The sequence below is a fragment of the Odontesthes bonariensis genome, chromosome 9 (assembly GCF_027942865.1).
Source record: "Odontesthes bonariensis isolate fOdoBon6 chromosome 9, fOdoBon6.hap1, whole genome shotgun sequence".
Classification (NCBI taxonomy): Eukaryota; Metazoa; Chordata; class Actinopteri; order Atheriniformes; family Atherinopsidae; genus Odontesthes; species Odontesthes bonariensis.
The window spans coordinates 12,413,115-12,432,133 of NC_134514.1; the positions used below are offsets into that span (position 1 = coordinate 12,413,115).

General features: G+C 42.1%; 1 protein-coding gene across 7 annotated transcripts in view; it reads right to left on the reverse strand.

Annotated features, from left to right (window-relative positions):
- synrg (synergin, gamma) overlaps positions 1–19,019 on the reverse strand; it is a 36,698-nt gene that overhangs the window by 9,032 nt on the left and 8,647 nt on the right. For 2 of the 7 annotated variants that reach the window (XM_075473157.1, XM_075473155.1), the window contains exons 5-19: positions 18,234–18,339; positions 18,024–18,135; positions 16,326–16,700; positions 15,103–15,381; positions 13,957–14,037; positions 13,631–13,827; positions 12,478–12,744; positions 12,254–12,393; positions 10,179–10,303; positions 9,669–9,731; positions 7,800–8,768; positions 2,969–3,514; positions 1,368–1,531; positions 1,192–1,245; positions 536–632 (exon numbers count right to left, since the gene is read on the reverse strand). In XM_075473157.1, coding sequence (XP_075329272.1) covers positions 536–632; positions 1,192–1,245; positions 1,368–1,531; positions 2,969–3,514; positions 7,800–8,768; positions 9,669–9,731; positions 10,179–10,303; positions 12,254–12,393; positions 12,478–12,744; positions 13,631–13,827; positions 13,957–14,037; positions 15,103–15,381; positions 16,326–16,700; positions 18,024–18,135; positions 18,234–18,339 — 3,575 coding nt within the window. The remainder of the gene's footprint in view (positions 1–535; positions 633–1,191; positions 1,246–1,367; positions 1,532–2,968; positions 3,515–7,799; positions 8,769–9,668; positions 9,732–10,178; positions 10,304–12,253; positions 12,394–12,477; positions 12,745–13,630; positions 13,828–13,956; positions 14,038–15,102; positions 15,382–16,325; positions 16,701–18,023; positions 18,136–18,233; positions 18,340–19,019) is intronic. The other 5 variants (XM_075473161.1, XM_075473160.1, XM_075473156.1 and 2 more) reach the window with 4 other exon arrangements.

Sequence of the window (19,019 nt, forward strand, 5' to 3'; positions counted from 1 at the left end):
CAATCAAAATACAAAAACAAACACACATGAAGACATAAACACACAATTCGTAGCTCTTTGTCTGTAGATGCACATGGTGCCCTGACCCTTCAGTTGACGTTTTAAATGGTCATGAAATTAGAGAAAAACGAACCTTGTCAGGCAGAGCAGAAACGAGTTCATCTTAATTTTGTCATTTGTGTCCTGAAAGTCTTTCAGAGGCTGTGAGACCACGCACAGTGTTGCTGAACAGTCTCTTGCTCCCACTTTACATCTCATCCTGGGACCTCATTGATTAACTTTATACACAGACTCTGAGCATACACTGCGTGTCAGTTAGAAGTCCCTGTAACCGACTCCCCTCTAGCTAATTACTGTTGGCGTTTCATGTGGAAAGCAACAGGCTCTGTTATACGGCATGAAAGAAAAGTCTTTTTTAAAGCATATATGTCTGATTTGGGTTGTGTGCTTATGTAGATGAGTCAGTTCGGATCAGAATGTTGGAAATGCTGGTGTGTCTTGGTCTGTGTGTGTGTTTGTGTGTGCAGTTCCTCACCCAGCAGGTACTCCATGCCCTGAGCGGACTGGATGACCTCGGTGCAGACAGAGGAGCTGCTGATGCTGTTCAGGGTGTTGTTGGCTTTGGTGATGACCTTAACGTGGAAAGACAAAAGCCACCGTTTCGTCACACACACTATTTATGTCACACATTTGATTTTTTTCTCATCGTTAAAATAAAATACATGTTAAGCATTTTGATGCTACGCTAACTTATGCTGATGAGTAAATTATCTTTATCTTTCGATATTTGTACGTTTTTGACTGAAACATTTTTAGTGCCATGGGAAAACTATTTTTCTGCTAATAGTTTAAGTAGTTTAATGTGTTTATTCTTACAGTTTAAACTCCTGCACACTGCCTCACTCCTGCTGGAGTGTGTTTATGACATTTTGGGCTCTGAATAGGTGGAACACGATTAAATAAAAACTTATCAAATACCTTAGAAACAGAAAAACAGAATGATAAATGAAGATAAATTCTATAATCATATTTGCAGGTATGAAGAAAATTTGTCTCAAGATATACATGATAAACAAAAGTCTCAGTGGAAAAACATTTCAGTTCATGTAATTATCCCAATTATTCTACTACACCAGTATTGTTGCTCTCACAAATAGAGGCACAATAGAACATGATTATATTCAAACAAACCTCCAGAGCACTTTCCAGACATCTCTGCCATTCATACGCATAGCGTTCGCTCTCCTGCAACAACATAAACATAAAGACAAGACAGAAGAAGCATTGTTGTTTCAGCAGCCTTTAACAGTACTGAGTATCAACAGTGCTGAGATCTGTTGGTTGTTAAAAACAACAACCCGCCTCACCTCCACCTCCCCAGTTAAGTCTTTGTACTTGTCCCTGATGACCGGCAGGGCGGGCTTCTCGCTCAGGGTGTTGGATCGGTCTCTGAAAGGCTGCTCTGGAGCTGGAGACGGCGGCGACCGCCCGATCTCCTTCTCACCCAAACTGTGACTGCGTTTGTGGGAGCCTGAGGCGAAGACAGGACACAAGAAGGCGATGACTAATTTTAGACATAACCACAAACACAATGCTGTAAGAGACAACCACAAACGTGCATAAACAGCAACTCATGGTGATGACTCTTTCTGAGCTATGCACCTGTTTGCTTGCAATCAGACTTTCATTCTGTTGTGGCCAATTCCTCCTGGAGAAGTGCGGCATGAGTAAATGCTTCATTTGTAGCCAACAATAATTAGGTACAAAACAGAGCCACAAATACGCAGGGATGAATAATTCATAGGGATTCACAGACAGACAAATCCTGGCAAACTATGACAACAAACACATGCTAAGTCTACACTACCCAGTGGGGCTTGGAGTTAGAGCGTGTGTGTGTGTATGTGTATATATATATATATATATATATATATATATATATATATATATACAGGTGAACTAGGATCATCCAGGCATAGGTAATCCACCCCCAAGTTCTCCACCACCCAAAGAGATATGTGTCATCTTCCCCTCATCCACTCAGACAAGCACAAAGCCCCACCACAGATCAGATTACTGCTCCGCAGGGCGAAGAGGAGTTAGTGAACCCCTCTTCTTCACACAAATTAAATCCAGCACAGGGACATTAATCTGTGGGGCTTTTATAACGGTGCAGGAAACCGTAATTAATTATTTGTGGAACATAAAACCAGCAAACAGCAGTTAGAAGAAGAATGAGAAGCCTTAAAGTGGATACGGTTAATTTCTGCTCATGGATTTGTTGGCCTCTGCTCATCCATCTCAGCAGTCACAGCCATGAAAGCAGGGCTGTCATCTCAACACTACCATCTAATGTCTGACAGCTTTATTACAGATAAGGGCCAGAGTGTAGAGGTGGGGGTGGCAAAGGAGCCATTTCAGAGCCAAACAGGTGGCCAAGAGAGTCTATGTTTTCCAAAGTCTGGTCTAAATACAGATGTCAACATCTCATTTTAGTGCTGAAACTGCAAATGAAATGATAATCAATAGAATTTATAGAGATTGGCTCTATTAGCTAACATTTTGTCACACAAAGTAGCACATGATCAATTATTCCAGCTCCCCGCATGGAGATTTTCATCTTTTTCTGTTCACCAAACACTGGAAATTAAATCAATTTGGTTGTTAGTATGTCAGACAAGTATATATTTTTGACAGCTTTAGGGCTGCAATTAGTGATAACTGTTATAATTATCTATTATTAAACACTCCCTGAATCCAATGTGATCTCTTAAATTATCCAATCATCGAGCTGTTCTGTTAACATAGAAAGAAAAGCAACAAATTTAAGACATTGGAAACATAACTGTGTTTCATGTTTGCGTTGAATAAAAAGTTTTCCTTCTAGACTGATGGTTCTAGAGAAAGTAATTCCTGAGAAAAGTCTTAACATGTGCTCAAATGTAGGAGGATCTTCGTGATGACTCACCTTGAACGGACAAGTCAAAGGTTGCCAGCTCGTTCTTGATCATCTCCTCACTGGACTTGACTTTGGCCTGAGTGCTGGCTTTGAGGAAGTCTGACTTGCCGAACTTGGGCTTGTCCCCTTGGAAGGCACCAAACTCATCTGAGGCTTCACTTTGGTTTCCCTCTGAGGACGCCTCGGCCGTGGCAGCTGGCGAGTCGGACTTTTCAGAAACAGTACTGGCAAAGTCTCCAAAATCATCCTCGTCATTGAAACCGGCTTGGTCACCGGAGCCAAAGTCAGCGAAGGTCTCAAACTTGTCGTCTGCAGATTCCTCTGTGGTGAAGGAGGTGCTGATCTTTGCGACGGAGATGCTTGTGATGTTTTCACTGCTTCCAAAGCTCAGCTCCTTCCTCTGTGACGGGACTAAAGATGGAAGGGAAGCTCCTTCCGAACCCTGCTGCCTTCTGACCTCACCGGGCAGGCTTTCCTCCCGGTCTGACCAGTCATAGCTGGCCAGGGTGCTGAGGGCCGATGTCCCAAAGGGGTCAAATTTCATGTCGTCTCCTTCTGTAATGACAACACAGACATACGAGTGGTTCCTACGAATAGCACAGATGCTGTCATGATAGAAGGAAGACAAATGAGCCTGGACGGAGGACCAAGAATTCTGTCACATAATAACTATGTCACATTTATTATCTACAGTCCAAGAGGGGTTTTGATATTCTTAAAGGTTGATTTCACCAACATTTCAAAATGTATTCTCTCATCCAGCTGACAGGCTACTGTGTTAAATCTACCAGTTTTGAGTATCGGTTTTGATGATGCTTATAAACAAGGAAACCTATATATAGGAATATTTCTTTGAGAAAAACAATGGATAGTTGATCTAAGTGATCTAACTGTAGGGTCATTTCTTTAGAAATAAACAGCCCTTTACGGAGCACTCTTTTGTTTAAATCTATTGTTTCAGAGAGAAGATATTTGCCATGTTTAAATCTCTTTAGGCTCGCTGGTATTGCATTCAGATGGAAGCCCCCAAATACCACAAATGTCTCAGAAGCTGCTCAAGTAAAAGCTAAACCATCTCTGTGACTACAAAAAATACAAGAGAGGAGCAAGAAAACATGTAGGTTTGTTCTTTAGTGATCTGGTTAAACCAGTCATTTCACTTCATGAGATGATATATATTGTAAAAGGACGACCCCTCTTCCATGTTTTGCACTTCAGAGAACACATTTGCATGAATTAGACGTCGGCATGTTTCTAAATCTGACAGTAATACCTACCCACTATGTTGAAGGAAGACATCCTCCAACTCACACTGTAGAGAATTCTGTTTAATAAATGATCTCTTTTTGTTTTCACGCCCGAGATGAATCATATTCATCATTCTGCAACACTAACACATCTTATCCCTCTTCTGTGGATATACGACGCTGGCTGTTTTCAACAGTGACAAACCGTTGGCTGACGATAATTGGAGCTGATCTCTTCGTACTGAACGCAACCTGAAGGATTTTGTCTCAATGCTGGCTTTTTTACCAACCTCAATGAAACATCTTCTCTGTCTCTACATGTGCTGGTTCACACCGTGTGTTTTGATCATTTTCATTGTGACTATTATTGACTGACAGCTTGCACATATTTGTCAACAGTTCAGCATTCAAATCTCCCCCCAAACAAATCCACCTTGTTGAACCCTTCCTATTTTAGCAAAGCAATTTGTGAAATTGACAAGGATCTACTTGTGTAAGCATCGTGTCATCAGACCACATCAGACCCTCTCAAGAAAGGAAAGGAAAAAAATAAGACGGTACGCATTTCAGCAATACCAACAGTAATATTTATTACGACAATATGAGTAGAGAGAAAGAGAGAAAGGTCACAAAGTACTGTGAAAGAGGTCTATCATTACAAGAGGTTTGTCAAACTAACACTTGTAAAATTAGATTTCAGTCATTTGAATACAAGGGCATGCAGAGTCAGAAGAAAAGGAAGAAAACAAACAGCGAGAAGCTGAAAACAAAAATAATCCAAGGATAAAGAAGCAGAAACCAGAGAGAGAAGGCACATTCACAGACTAGAATCAGTAGTTCTGGGGAGATGACAAAACTTTGACTATTAGGATGTTAAGCAACAGGTGTTTTTGGAAGAGATTTAAATACAGAACACTTGAAAATCCTGGTTGAAAAGAACAAGGCAGGAAGCATTAACCCTTTGAGGACCTGAGGGGAAACAGGCAGAGCACTGAAGAAATCACTGCTCATTTAAAAATGGGAAGCAAAAAGCTTTCAGAGAAGTGGGGAGGCTGCCATATTTTATATTTAGTCAATTGTAAAATGGGATAATAAATAAATAAGTAGTTAAATTAGGGGCAAATACGATTATATTTGCCTATATCTGCTTGTAAACGTAAAGTTTGTCTTGTTCAAGCACTCAAAGGGTTACAGAAAACAATGAGGGCCATGTTACACCTGACATCCCAGAGAGGGCCTTAATTACATCCAATCACAGATGTGGGGACAGATTTAAAGAGACAGTATCCCTTTTCTCTTGCTCCAGTGATTGTTTGTCAAAGCAGGGAAATGAACACAAACTCTCAATGATCCCTTAAAGAACAACAAGATATCAATGTTTAGATTCATTAATCTAAAATACATTACTAATATCTTACTAAATACTGTAGGCTACATTTAATTTAGATGATTGGTAAATCACAACTAGACGAAGGAATCTTTCTAGCCTCAAAATAAGATTCATATTCCTGTAATAAAAATACACTATCAAATCTGTATGTATACATTATTTCTTCAATAAAAACAACTTGCAATACTTTTATGCATAAAATGCTTATTTTTTTTATCATGTTCTTGTCAATTTCACAAATTGAAAAAGCAGGCACACTGCAGCAAAAAGCAAGGCAGGAAGGGCAATACTAACTCCGTTATGTTCTCAGAAAGCCGGACTGTAGAGCCACACGTGATCAATTCATGACGCAATATAACAGATAACCATGAAACAAAACGAAGAAAGGAAAAAAGACAGAAAGAGAGAAAAAATATCCGATTCCTTTTTTTTTTTTTCCAAAAGGAATCGTGCAAAAGAAATACTGTCTCTTTAAGATTACAAACATTTCCAGAAACACAGTGCAAAGCATGGTGAGGCGCTGGAGCTGCTCGGCCTGCTACACTTTCACAGGTTAGTCCCAAAGCTCTCAAAGAACAAGAACAGCAGATAAATAGGAATGAAATGGAAACCGCCGTTCTAGTAGCATACAGTTTCTTAGGAATGTATCGATGTTAAAGCTGGGCATCGTCTTTGCCCAACCAGCAATCGTTTCGCTGCAGCTCCATGAACCATTTGTTTGCTCTCAGTACAGAGGGGGCTTGTTTGGATGAAACCAAAATCTGACCACTGCACAGAAACTGAAATAAGGCAATGAGGATGCTTACATTTGTGTTTTCAACAAGCCAAGGAAATAAACGTGAATCCCTCGGGTGAAATGATTTGGTGGGCATATTAACACTTAACGGATATGTGGTAATACTGATAGATGATTGCATGAATATTGTCAGATCAAGACTTTGCTTGTTGAATGTGCTCAATGTGAAGAAAATTGTCAAAGCTTAAAAGCCAAAAAACAAATAAATGTTTGACTCGCAAAGTCTTCACCTGACAACTAATACTTGCGGTCTCCTGTTGCACCACAAATCGGTGAGGAATGTCATGAAACATGAGCCATGATGTGGAAGTGATATGCCAAATGAATAAATGATGAGCTGTGCTGTGGAGGGTAGAGGAGAGGAAGTGCTGACATGGAGACTATCTGTTTATGAAGGAAACTGGGTTGGTTTCCTTTAAATAAATCACGTAACAACAAGAATTAGGTAAATGTAACTCCACTTTCATTAACATGAGGTAGTGAGGAAAAAGCAGACGAGCAATGAAGCATCTCATTAGCAGAAGGACATTCTATTCAAATAATACTGCATGACTGGAGAGAAAATACTACAGGGTAATACAATAACTGACAGACATAAAGAGAGAAACGCATGCACTCTTATTCAAGCACTCAGGTCTGAAGTTTGCACTGCTTCCAGAAAGAATGTTTCTCTATCAAATAGCTTTTTTCCAGGTTTTGCATGCATAATGTCTTGATATATGGGTGACATTTCCTTTCTAGCTAATCAAAATGATCATTTTTGGTATGCTGTCAGCACACGACAGCTAAAAAGTATTCTTTCAGGTAACGCTTTGGGAAAATTGCGGTCGGCTGTGCGAAAACTGTGATTTGACTAAATAAGAGGATCATGACAGCAAACGCCCTCCTGTACTCATCTGTATTCAACTGAATCTTCTGTTAGCGCTGCTCAACACTTCAACCACACACTCACACATACACACCAATGGTACACTGAAGTGCAACGTCTGTCACTGCAGCGTGGACACAACAAACAGGAGGCTTATCGGAGTCAGACAGACAGCAGCCGGGGACCTCGAATATGGACTACAACTGCCAACATGTCAAAACCAGGCACTAGTCATTTGTAAATAAATAAGAGATACGGCCCAGGAGCTTTATGTCACTATAGTAACAACAAATACAGGGTGGGGTGGGGGGGTGGACATAACGATGAAGTGAGGAAGACACTGAGGATTTAAATAAATAAATAAATAAATAAATATAGAATCTGAGATGAATGATGAAATTTGGAATGAAAATGATGCAAAAATCTGATATGTCATTTGTGTATTCTCTTCAGTATTTGAGTATATTCAATTGGCCTCCGAAATAACACCAGGTGTGACTTTACAGAGCCTCACCAGAGCAAACGCACTAGTTCCTCACCTGTAGCGGGGGGCTGGTGGGCCGAGAGACCTGGCAAATCCAGAGAGCTGTCTGACATCACGTGCTTCAGGTCTCCACCCATGTCTGACAGCTTCATGTCCAGTTGCACTGAGAGTGCGTCCTCCGAGTCATCCTTCCCCACGCTGCTCCCGCCAATGGACGGGAGGTCGAGAGACTTGACGGAGGCGGAGTCGTCCTTGGCATGTTTGAAAGCAGACACCTTGTCCACCAGAGTCTTTTCTGAAGCTCCGAGTGCCGTGCAGAACTTAGATGACTGAAAGTCTGCAAAGTCGTCCGTGTCGCTCTTGAGAGAAGAGAAGGAGCCGCCGCCACTCCCTTTGGTGTCGTCGTAAGCGAGGCCTCCTTCCAGAGACAGCTGTTTGAATACATCGTACTTGTCTGAGCTCTGCAGGGGCTGCTGCTGTGAGGAGGTCTCACCTTGGACCCCTGTGCTGCTCCCGCCTTTCGGCTCTCCACCAGAACTGCCAAACGCCATGAAGTCTGCAAAGTCATCCTGAGGTGCTGCTGCAGCTCCTCCTGTTACTGAAGCTTGAGTGGTGTCAGAGGAGGCACCAAATAGAGCAAAATCACCAAAATCATCTGCTCCTCCCCCTGAAGGTTTGACTCCACCAGGAAGGAGCACTAGAGAGGGGGGTGCAGACATAGAGGGGAGTGTGCTGGGTTTTGTCTCATTGGGGGCAGGAACAGAGGGAGCCATAGAAGAGAAAAGGTCTAGGTCGGCCATATTTAGAGGATTTCTGGGCTGTGAAAGAGACACTGCTGGCTGCTGCTGCTGCTGCTGCTGTGGAAGTTGTTGTAAAGACTGAGAGTTTGGGAAAGCAGGGGGGAAAGCAGGTTGAAAAATCTTGGCCTGATCTGGGGGGTCTAATGGAGAGACGCTGTCGGCGGTTTTAAAGTCTGTGAAGCCATCATCAGCGCTGACAGACTTGAAATCTGCAAATCCTTCCCCTGTAAACCAAAGGATTTAAGATTAGTAAACAAAAAACATACCAGAGACAAAAACATCTCAACAGTCACAAATCAATTTTAAATGCTATAAGAGAAGAAGCTGCTGGATTAGTTACAGTATGCCTCCGCTCCTCTGAGAACAGTAAACTTCCAGGCTCGTTATCAACTGTGTGCTGCAGAGTTTCTAAAGAACAGCACACATCACTGCATGAAAAGCTCTTCCACACAAAAACACACCATATCACTAACATGCACTGAACTGTAGAGAGAGTAGAGCTGCAAAAACTGCCATCTTAACAAGTAATGTTGTCTCTTTGTGTCTGACAAGTTGGAATCACGAGTTAAGATGGTCATTTACGACAGTGAGAAAACCCACTGTCTATTGGAAGAACTTTAGTGTCTTTTTCAGTTGTTAATCCACTGTGGTGTAATGTATGCACGGACTGAAACAGAGAATCTGTTCACATTGCTGGTGTACGGTGGCAGAGAGATAACTAATGGGCTCATTAGGGAAGATGGAGCCTGACAATGCCAAAGAAAGGTCACTGCAAAGCATGACTTACTGGAGTTGTAAGAGCTGCCCCCATCAGAAACTGTTCTAATGAAACAGGGATGGGAAACACACTTGAATCAACACCGCAGCCGCGCTAAACAAGGTACAGTGTAAATATGGAACAATGGCGTTACGGTGACCTGACAGCTTTATCCAAGTTCAAACAAAATGCCTAATTAGAGGGAATACAACCCCAAGCCCAACACTGTTCACTGTGTTAAAGATGCGTTTAAAGGGTGTGACACTGACGGGGGCCATCTCTGAGCTCAACATGTGAAGCTGAAGGCAAAAAAGCTGACAACACGGAGAGATTTGAATGTGCAAGAAAGAGCACGGAAGTTTCTTACCGACTGGTTTCTTGTCAGCAGGTTGCTCCAGCTGTCTGAACACACTGTATTTGTCTCCAATATCTGAACAAGAAGAAATTAAAAAAAAAAAGAATGCGATTATGAACAGAAAATACACCACATTTAAAAAGGTAGGCAGGTGCTGCCTTAATGCAGTCTGCCATAAGAAACAGAACTATTCATGAACCAAGGGACGAAACATTAAGACATTAAAGCATTTCCATTAAACTGACAGTACTCTCATAGAAGCTGCTTTGGAAATTTAATTTACTTCATCAGCTGCAACTTTCAGATATCAATTTATATATTTTAGATGAAATAAAGGGCATGTATTATAAAATTACTTTTTCAGTTTGTGAAATCACTTGTGGTGCTCTAAACATCTGAAGGCAATATTTTCTATCTGAAACTGTCTTTACGTTTCCATCCCTTTACCTGCCAGGAGGTTTTTTTTCATGAAGGGCAAACAATGATGTAAACACTACGCCCTACAGAAGGTGGAGAGGATACCTGAGGCAGGGGGCGTAGGCTCTGCAGGCTGATCCACAGACAGCTGCTTGAACGCAGCGTACTTATCGGAGGTCGTGACGGAGGAGGAGGAGGAACCCGACACTGGAGTCAGCATGGCAGGCGTGCTACAAAGACACAAAAGCTACGGTCAGACATCATAAAGAGTGAAGTTCAAGGTAGAATTTAATCCGCATAAGCTGCCTGAGCTGATGGAACATTTGGAGGGTAACAACACTAAAAAGATTAAACTGCAGAACAACAAGTATGATCCAGAGGCCACCACAGGTGATGCAGACATTTAACAATACTCGGCTGATAGAGTGACTACATTTATCCTGACTCACATTTAGAAATTTGGACAATTTTTGACATCAGACAACAAAAAATTACTGTAGCTCCTTTCTAGATTGATTTGAATTCCATTTGTGGACAAAATGAGGAAAAAACATGTTGTTACAAGCAGACCATTTTGTTACATAAATATTACTGAACAGAGATTAGTCTTTAGGAGTTATATAAATCCTGTCAGAAAAACCTTTAACATTTTGTGATGTATTCACTTTAATGCATCATATGAGATCAATACCACTTTCAAAGCTGTTTGCTATGAATAATGGTATGGTAGCTGCTTTAATTTAGCTCAGCACAAAAGGACATAATCTCTCAAATACAAATACTCCTTTACACATTGTAATAGCACAGGGTTTGTGTTACCAGGCACCCACTGAAGACTGAGAGGGAAAGTATTGTGTCAAAATTAAAAAAATAAATGAATAAAACAACTATGAAATCATACTTCTTACAGCCTTTTATCCGCAGGACATCCAACACTAAGTCGTGGCTGCCGGTTCTGCCCGGCAACCCAACTCGACCTTTTCAGATGCTCATTTAATAAGACAACAATCTCAGACTGTGGTCAATTCTTGTTACATTGTTGAGACAGTCAGCCATGTGTGTTCCAGAGGGAAAATACAAGAGAATTATAAAACGCCTGCGCCACTTAGATGTGAGATGCTTTTATTCTGTGTTCTCTTTGTCTCTCTGTGGATAATTGCCTTTCAGCTCTGCCTCACTGAAAGAACAGTCTCTTGGAAAGTCATATGAAGAAATGAGCTTATCTGCTGTCCACCGAAATGAATTCATTAAGAGATGACCCAAACTCATTGCTATTCTGAGGAGGTTATTACAAGATATTAAGACAGTGTCTTCGACTGTTAGACCGACAATGACAAGACACAATTATTATGCGGAACAATTTGGTTATAAATAACCATCCAGGGATGTGTATTAGACACTCATTTATGTAAATATTCACATCTATTCTCAAGAAAAGCAAATGGATGGAGTGTAACAGGAGAGAGAAAATGATGAGCACTGAGCAGAAAGTATATCGTCAACTCTAGTTTGGTAAACTCGGCATTAAAGATGGGGTAGGGGATCTTTTTCTGGAGCATTTTTTTACACATTGCTTGAAATACTCTTCACACCCCCATTGCAACCAATTAATTAAAAGTTTTGACACAAATATGAAAAGTTTTAGTGGCCTCTAGAACGTACAATCTAGGAAAAACACTATCCAATCATACTGAACGGACCGTTAACAATGATTGGATTCTGATGCCGTCTATCAAACTGCAATCTGCTCCTCCCTCCCCCTCCTTCCCCCTGTGCGCGTACCCTGCTCCGTGAACGAATTACGCGTCCAGAAGCTTGGCAGGAAGCCAAACTAGAGCCAGCTTGGCTAGCACCTAGCATTATTAAACATATAGTTAGCATATACTAAATACTAAATACGGCAACGATCGATGCTTGCTGTCAGAACAGCGCTCGTGCACCTTCGTGCTCGTGCGCGTTCATGTACTCTAGAGGCGTGGCTTCGGTAGGAAAGTGAAGAAAAGGGTTGGGACTTTTTACCGGTGTATTTTCAAAATGCAGCTTCGCTGGACTCAAAATCCAGGATCTCCTACCCTACCTTTAAGGTCACATCATAAATAAAACTGCATGTTACAATATTAAAAAAAGAAAAAGAAACATTTAGACTGACACAGTGTCCTCACAGTTTTGACAGCCGGTACCTGTTCTGGTGCTGATGTGCAGTGTTGCTGGGGAAATTTCCTCCCGACTCTCCCTGAAAGTCAGTGAAGGTCTGGTCCACTGTTCCTGCCCTCGGAGCCTCCTGGAAGTCCTGGAAGTCATCGTCATCGGCTTTGGTTGCCTAAGTGAACGCTTTGTTAGTGAGTAAAATGTATGACACGATCAACTACAGCAACGCAAACAACAAAAAGCATGGAGGTGATACCTGTGCAGGAGGAAAACTGGCAATGAAATTTGTGTTTGTAGATGGTTGAGCCGGAGCTGCGGCTGCCATGGCCATGACTGGTGGCGCTGGTGTGGGTATGGGCATGGAGACCGGGGGCTGAGTCATCGGGGGCTGAGTCATCAGGGGCTGCTGGTGCTGGGGCATGACGGGGACGGGGGCCATGGCCATGGTCAGGGCCGGTAGGTTGGGCACGGGTGGAGAGGGAAACTGCCCAAGGATTTCCACATTCATTGCTGGGAGGCCACTCTGAAAAACGGCAGATATTAGCATTCTCTGTGTATCTGAAACAAAACTAAAGTTTTCCTTTGAGCTCAGTTGTTGTCCAAAGATATAAAAACACACTAGGGAGCCATATCAAATGTCCAGGTTTTTTAAAACCTTAAGTTATAATTATGATGGTTTTCAAGATTGAGCTGCGAGCCACAGGGAAGATGAAGACGTGAAAAAGCACTCAAAAAATAGTATAAATCTTTAACAAGTACTCCTAATGTTTCAGAATTGTATTCTGTAACAATGTTGTAAATAATGAAGCTTCTTTATTTTCTTTGGATTGAAAAATGAAAAAAAAAAATGCTATAAATATGAAAAAATAATTGAATTGAAAAAAAAATGGAAAAAAAATTTAATTGTAAAATCAGTAGAAGGCATTTGTGCACAGTGGCAATTATTTAATTTGGTGCCATGATTGTAAAGACGGACTGATGTTCCTATTAATTACGCAGCAGAGTCGAGCGCCTTTTCAACAGAAGTCTCTGGCAGGCTCAAGAGAATGCACCATGTTTGGCTCGTGGTTTAATGCTCGTGTTTAATGATTTACATCACCAAAGGTGTCTTATTATTCCATGCATGGAAGCAGTGGCATTTCGTGAGCTGCCTGCAGATTTGCATCCTCCTGGGGGCGCTGATGACAGGCCCAGGCCGAGGATGATAAGAAGCTTCCTGCCAAACTCAGCTGATGGGGACTCAGGCATATATATGGAGCTTACAACGCTTCACAAGCTGCTGGCTGATTCAAAACAAAGCCAAGCCCATCTTGTTTCAGTATGGAATTCATGGCGTGACAGTGTAAGCTAGGGGGAAGGATTAGTGAAGTCCTTCTAAGTGGATCATTTGTTTTGATGCCAGTGTTTACCTGTGCCACACCAATTAGTGCCAGTACAGTGTACAGCTCCTCTTTGGTCAGCATGCCAGGTGTTGTGCGGTTGGCTGATGCCCAGATTTGCCCCAGCGCTTCTCTGGGAAGACCTGATGACATTAATATTGGGTAGAGCTTGGCTGTGTCTATCCCTGCAGGAGTCATTGTGAACTTAAGAACCTTCTTGAACATTTCTGAGGAAAGAAAAGCAGATTTTGTATCCTGTTAAGTGACAGTTCATGCTGTTTACAGTTTAGGGCCATTCTTTGCACAAAATATTGTCTAAAACATTACACTGGACGCATTCATGAATCAGTGTTTACCCGGGATGAGGCTGTCATTGTAAAGCCAGGCTGGCGGCATGGACTGGATGTGCTCTTGTTGTGGGTAAACACCAACACCTGCTGTCACAGGCAGAAACACACACACACACACAGTTAGTTAGTTAGTTAGCTTGTATGGCAAAACTCTTGACCAAGCCTCTTGGCAGCTGAGCCCCGCTTATACTGAACACAACAAAATCATACACCTGATGTCTGGAGAGCTTGCACTGAATCACAAACATCCTGCCACATCAGACAATAATAAATCAGTCTGAGTCATTTCCAGCTTCAAGGAGAGAGGAGAGGGGACTGCCTTATAAGAAAAAAAACAAAAACAAAACAGAAACTCTAATCTAACAGCTGACAGTGATCTGAATTTTTTCTTCTCTGAAAAAAAGCCTAAAAAAAGATTTCAGTAAAACAGTGGGACTTGTTTTGAGTCCCTTACTTTACTCAGGCAACCACTATCCACATTATTCTCCCATCAGTCTTGGGCAGTTCAATGAATCTTAACAAATCTCCCTGGTCTGCATGATGAGCTGCTATATTTCCCTCGATAAACACGGAGGACACGGGCACAGACAAACAAATAACAGCGGAGAGGAGTAGCAGAGTAGCATGCACAATTAGCCTTGGATTATCTTGGGCCCCAGTGGCATCTGCCAGTCCATGCGCATCCCTGTTAAACCAAAACAGTCAGCATGCGCCAGAGGTCGTTCTCTGAGAGGGTGTTATACAGTGAGGGAACAGACGGCAGCTTATGTAGTCAGCAGGTATCACCAGCAGACCTTGACAGATGCGGTCCGTTCCGCGATGCAAGAAGAGAGCACCAACATGACTGACAGAGGTATAAAGTAGGCAGAAAAAGATCAGAGATGTTCAGGCACCAGGAGAATACCTCAAAGGCACTGCCACTTCAGAATAATCTGATAGATGAGGAAAGTGTCACTTTGATTTCAATTAACAGCGCACAAGCTACAACAGTATGATGCCATCTGGGACAGAATCATGTTGTTAGATTAGAAAGAATGAAAATATTTCTTAGGAGAGGAAGAAAACTACTGCCTTATTTTTGTGTTAATGCTGCAGTAAAGTGCAGGAGAGAAGCAACAGCTTTGAAGTCTAATAAACAGGCACTTCTCTCACCACTGTCGCCACTGGCTTGAGGGGACAGGCCAGCAGCTGATGGGGGCTGGTTGGGTGAAGACGCCTGGGCTTCTGGTGGATTTTCTGTGACGAAGACAGAACTCAAGTCCTCAGGGGCTGCACCCCAGTTCCTCGCTTTTGAGCTGGCTTGAAACTGGGATGACACTTTAGTTCTCGGAGCCATCTGAGTCAAACTTTGCTTGGATTTAAAGCTAACATGGGCTGTTTTATCAGCAGTAAGATCGTATGAGGAGAACAGCTTCTCTTCCAGTGACGGGCCTAGAAGGGTGAATGAGGAACAAGCTTCTTTATCACAGTCCAGACTCCGTGAATTTGGACAGGTTATACATCTCTGAAACCTGATTGTGTTGAAGTGCAGAGTCTAAATAGCAGAGCAAAGGATAACACATTGAACTAAATTTATTTATGCAGTAGAAGTAACTACTGAGGCTTCGCAGAGAAGTTTAAGACCACTAGCAGCAAATATAAATCTCTAAGGGTTCCTGTTTACTTTGTCAAGGATGTGGATGCAGATGCATTTTTTAAGCAATCAACCCATAAAATGCAGGAAAGGAGAAGACTACAAGGTACAAACTGCTGGATTTGGAGTCTAGAAAGGTCTTTTCAAATGTTTTAGGGAAATTACTCGACAAATAAATTCTATAGAAAGTAAAGAGAAGTAGCTTTCAAGAGATTAACCAAAACTCTCCCACACACAAACCAACTCAGTTACAAATCTTTCTGATGAGCTAAAGACAAGATTATTTCCTCAGGAAAAAAAATCTTTAGATTTAGATTTCATCTTTAGATTGCTTTGTAGGTATTGCTGCCTTGCTTCCACTCAAATGTTTCCACTACCAAATTTCTTATGCTTCCTTTATAAGAATAGCCTTGAAAATAGATATTTACAAGAATCTCTTTTCTAATATACAAGAAGAAAACCATTCTATGACCAGCTACTTTGCCTATTCTGATAGCCGAATAACTGCAGTAGGTCAGAAACATCTTGAGGATCTGGGAAGACGATAAACGGATGGCTGACTTGTATTTCTCTGCACAGGAGTTGATCTTTCTGTCCTGTCGTCCACAGTATCAAAACTGAGAGTACCACTAAAACCTAAAGCACCAGCAAAAAAGCAGCACTATGTGGACTGTGTGGAAACAGTTGAATGTAAATTAAAGAGGTGGAAGGAGAGGTGTCAACAAAGACAAAGAAGAGTTACCTTGAAATGTAGATTGGGAGCTGGTGTTGACAGCAGAGTGTTGGGTGGCAGTGGGAATGGACACAGAGGCAGGGAGGGATTGTGGGGAAGGGAAAGATGGACGGACTTGAGCTTGAGAAGAGAGGTGGAAGTCGGAGGAAGGGAAAGTGTTTAGAGGTCCCTGAACAAAATCACTAAACTCGTCGTCATCCTCAGCCAAACTTCTAGGGGCAGAGGATGAAGGTTGGACTTGGGCCTGAGAGGGGAGGCCGAAGGTGGAGGAAGAGGAGGAGGGGGCATCTAGAGGCCCCTGAAAGTCACTAAAATCATCATTTTCCTCAGACAAAGCTGGGGGGAGGGAGTGAGTGGTGACAGACAGGTCTGATGGCGATGAGTCTGCAAAAATGAAGAAATAATGATGATCCACAACACATGACACACTATGATGGTGAATGAATTAAGGGTTGGACACTTCAAAAGTGAGTTTAAGATTATTTTGTGCAAAACCAGACATTGTAGAACTGCAAACTCGTTTTAACTGTAAAACTGTAGCGCTGAATAAAACATCATTTTCACTATAATAACTCTAAAACCGAAGATACCTGATTAGAATTATAAGTCTAAAGCCTGATTTATTGTCAGTGACGCAAGACGCAACGCAAGACGCAACGTAAGCCCTTGCACGGTTGCAAGCCCCCCCTTGCGTCCTTGCGTCCTTGCGTCCTTGCGTGCTTGCGTGTGTCACCTCAATTTTCTAAACTTCATGCAAGACGCAACACGCGAGCGCAAGCCACTATCTACATCACATCCGGTGGCGTGTTCATCTTCCGGTTTCATCCCCTAATAAAAGACCGCTGTTTTCAAACGCCATGGTAGAAAGCGAAGAAGAAGAAGAAGAAGAAGAAGAAGCATGAATCCAATCGAAGAGAGACTTGCCAAAGAGGTCCTGGCGGTGAATTTCCTTTCATCGTAGTAGGCTTGTCATTGAAAAAACCCGCTGCTCCACCTACTGTCCTGGCGGTGAATCGCCACGCAGCACACGCAACCACCGACAAAGCAAAATGAAGTATAAACGTCTCGAGCCATTAACGCAAGCGCAAGGGCAGTTAAAAGAGGTATAAATCAGCCTTAAGGAGTCTTGAGATGATTGATGGGTCACAATAGGTGCACACAGGCCACTGGTTACAAATGATCCAAACAATTTAAAAGTCAAATTAGTTTTTGCCTGAATGACCTGTAACGTGTAGCTGCAGGTTTATATTGCGCCTAAATAAGGTTTCAAAGACTAAAAGGGTTGGGAGCCATGGCTATAAAACATTATCTCAGGGTACATTTCATAAATGCATGCCTACAATGTTTGGAATTGCACAGGGATAAAAAATGTGCGTGAAGGAATTCTACAACTGTAAGACACGATCAAGTTAGGAAAGTGTACACTGGGGTTCATATACAGATGTATTGAACACAATGAAATAAGACATTACTAAAAAATGAATAACAACTGACAGGATTACAGATGAAGAGGGTGGCTGAAAAAAACCATGTGATGAGAGAAATCTGTGTTGTGGATCATATTCCCCCAAAAAAATCCACATTTATGGGTTATCAGGCTGCCAGCTGGGCATTCATGATGACCTGCCTCTAAATCAGGTCATTATTGTCAGACTGAGGCATTTCAGAAGAACAACAAGAAAAATGACAGGAAGAGGATGAAAGTACCTGGTTTCTTAGTCTGTGATGATGGAGTGGGATGCATTTTTGCGTCTCGGCTGAAGCCATCCAAGTTGCCTTTGATTGCTTCCAAAGCGTCGTCTCGACTCTTCTCTCCTGTCTGAGGACAGCCCAATAGAGTAATGAGATCAAGAGGGCTGCAAAGACGAGAAGTGCCAGAAAAACAACAAGGTAAACGGGATGTGAAGAGAAACTCACCTTGGGTTTGACACTGCTGAGCAGCCTCAGTTTCTGTTTCTGCTCCTCAAATTGTCTTCTTTTCCTGTCTTCCTCCATCATCTTCTGCTGCTGCTCCAGACGTTTTCTAAAGGGCAAGAACAGCACAGATGTTACAGTAAGAACCAGAATCATATAAAACATTGTTGGTGGTGCTGGGAGTAAGGCAAAATGTATGAATTACTAGTTAAAATAACAATAAAGTACAGTAAGCGTTAGATAAGCATAGATTCATTTGACAAAATCAACATTTCTGTTTTATCAGTGTTTACATATGGTGCTCTACCAGTTAGTAGTTCATTAATGTCAATATTTTCACATTTAATCTCTAAAATGATTCTATCTTCTACATATATAACCGTGACAATACAATATTACAATTATACACAAAGGAGCTAACAGGATGCTCCTGAGTAACAGGACACCCACAACTTTAAAACCACTGACAGGCGAAAGGAGCAACAGTCAACATCACAATGCAATTTCCTGCTGGGAAACTTTGAGTCCTGGCATGATGATGCAATGACGTTACATTTACACATACACTAAACATTGTTGCACGCCTAGCACACCCCTCGCTGCAATGCCGCACCTAGGCACCAGCAACCTCGGCCAGCACAAAAATGTGTTTCACCGCAACATAAAAACGGTTCAGGCCTAGCTTGACGAACATGGAAAAGCCATCAACCCAAACTCCCCTGATCCCAATCCAATCAAGCGATTGTGAGTCGTAGAAGAACAACCCCAATCCACAGAGGTCCCATGCCC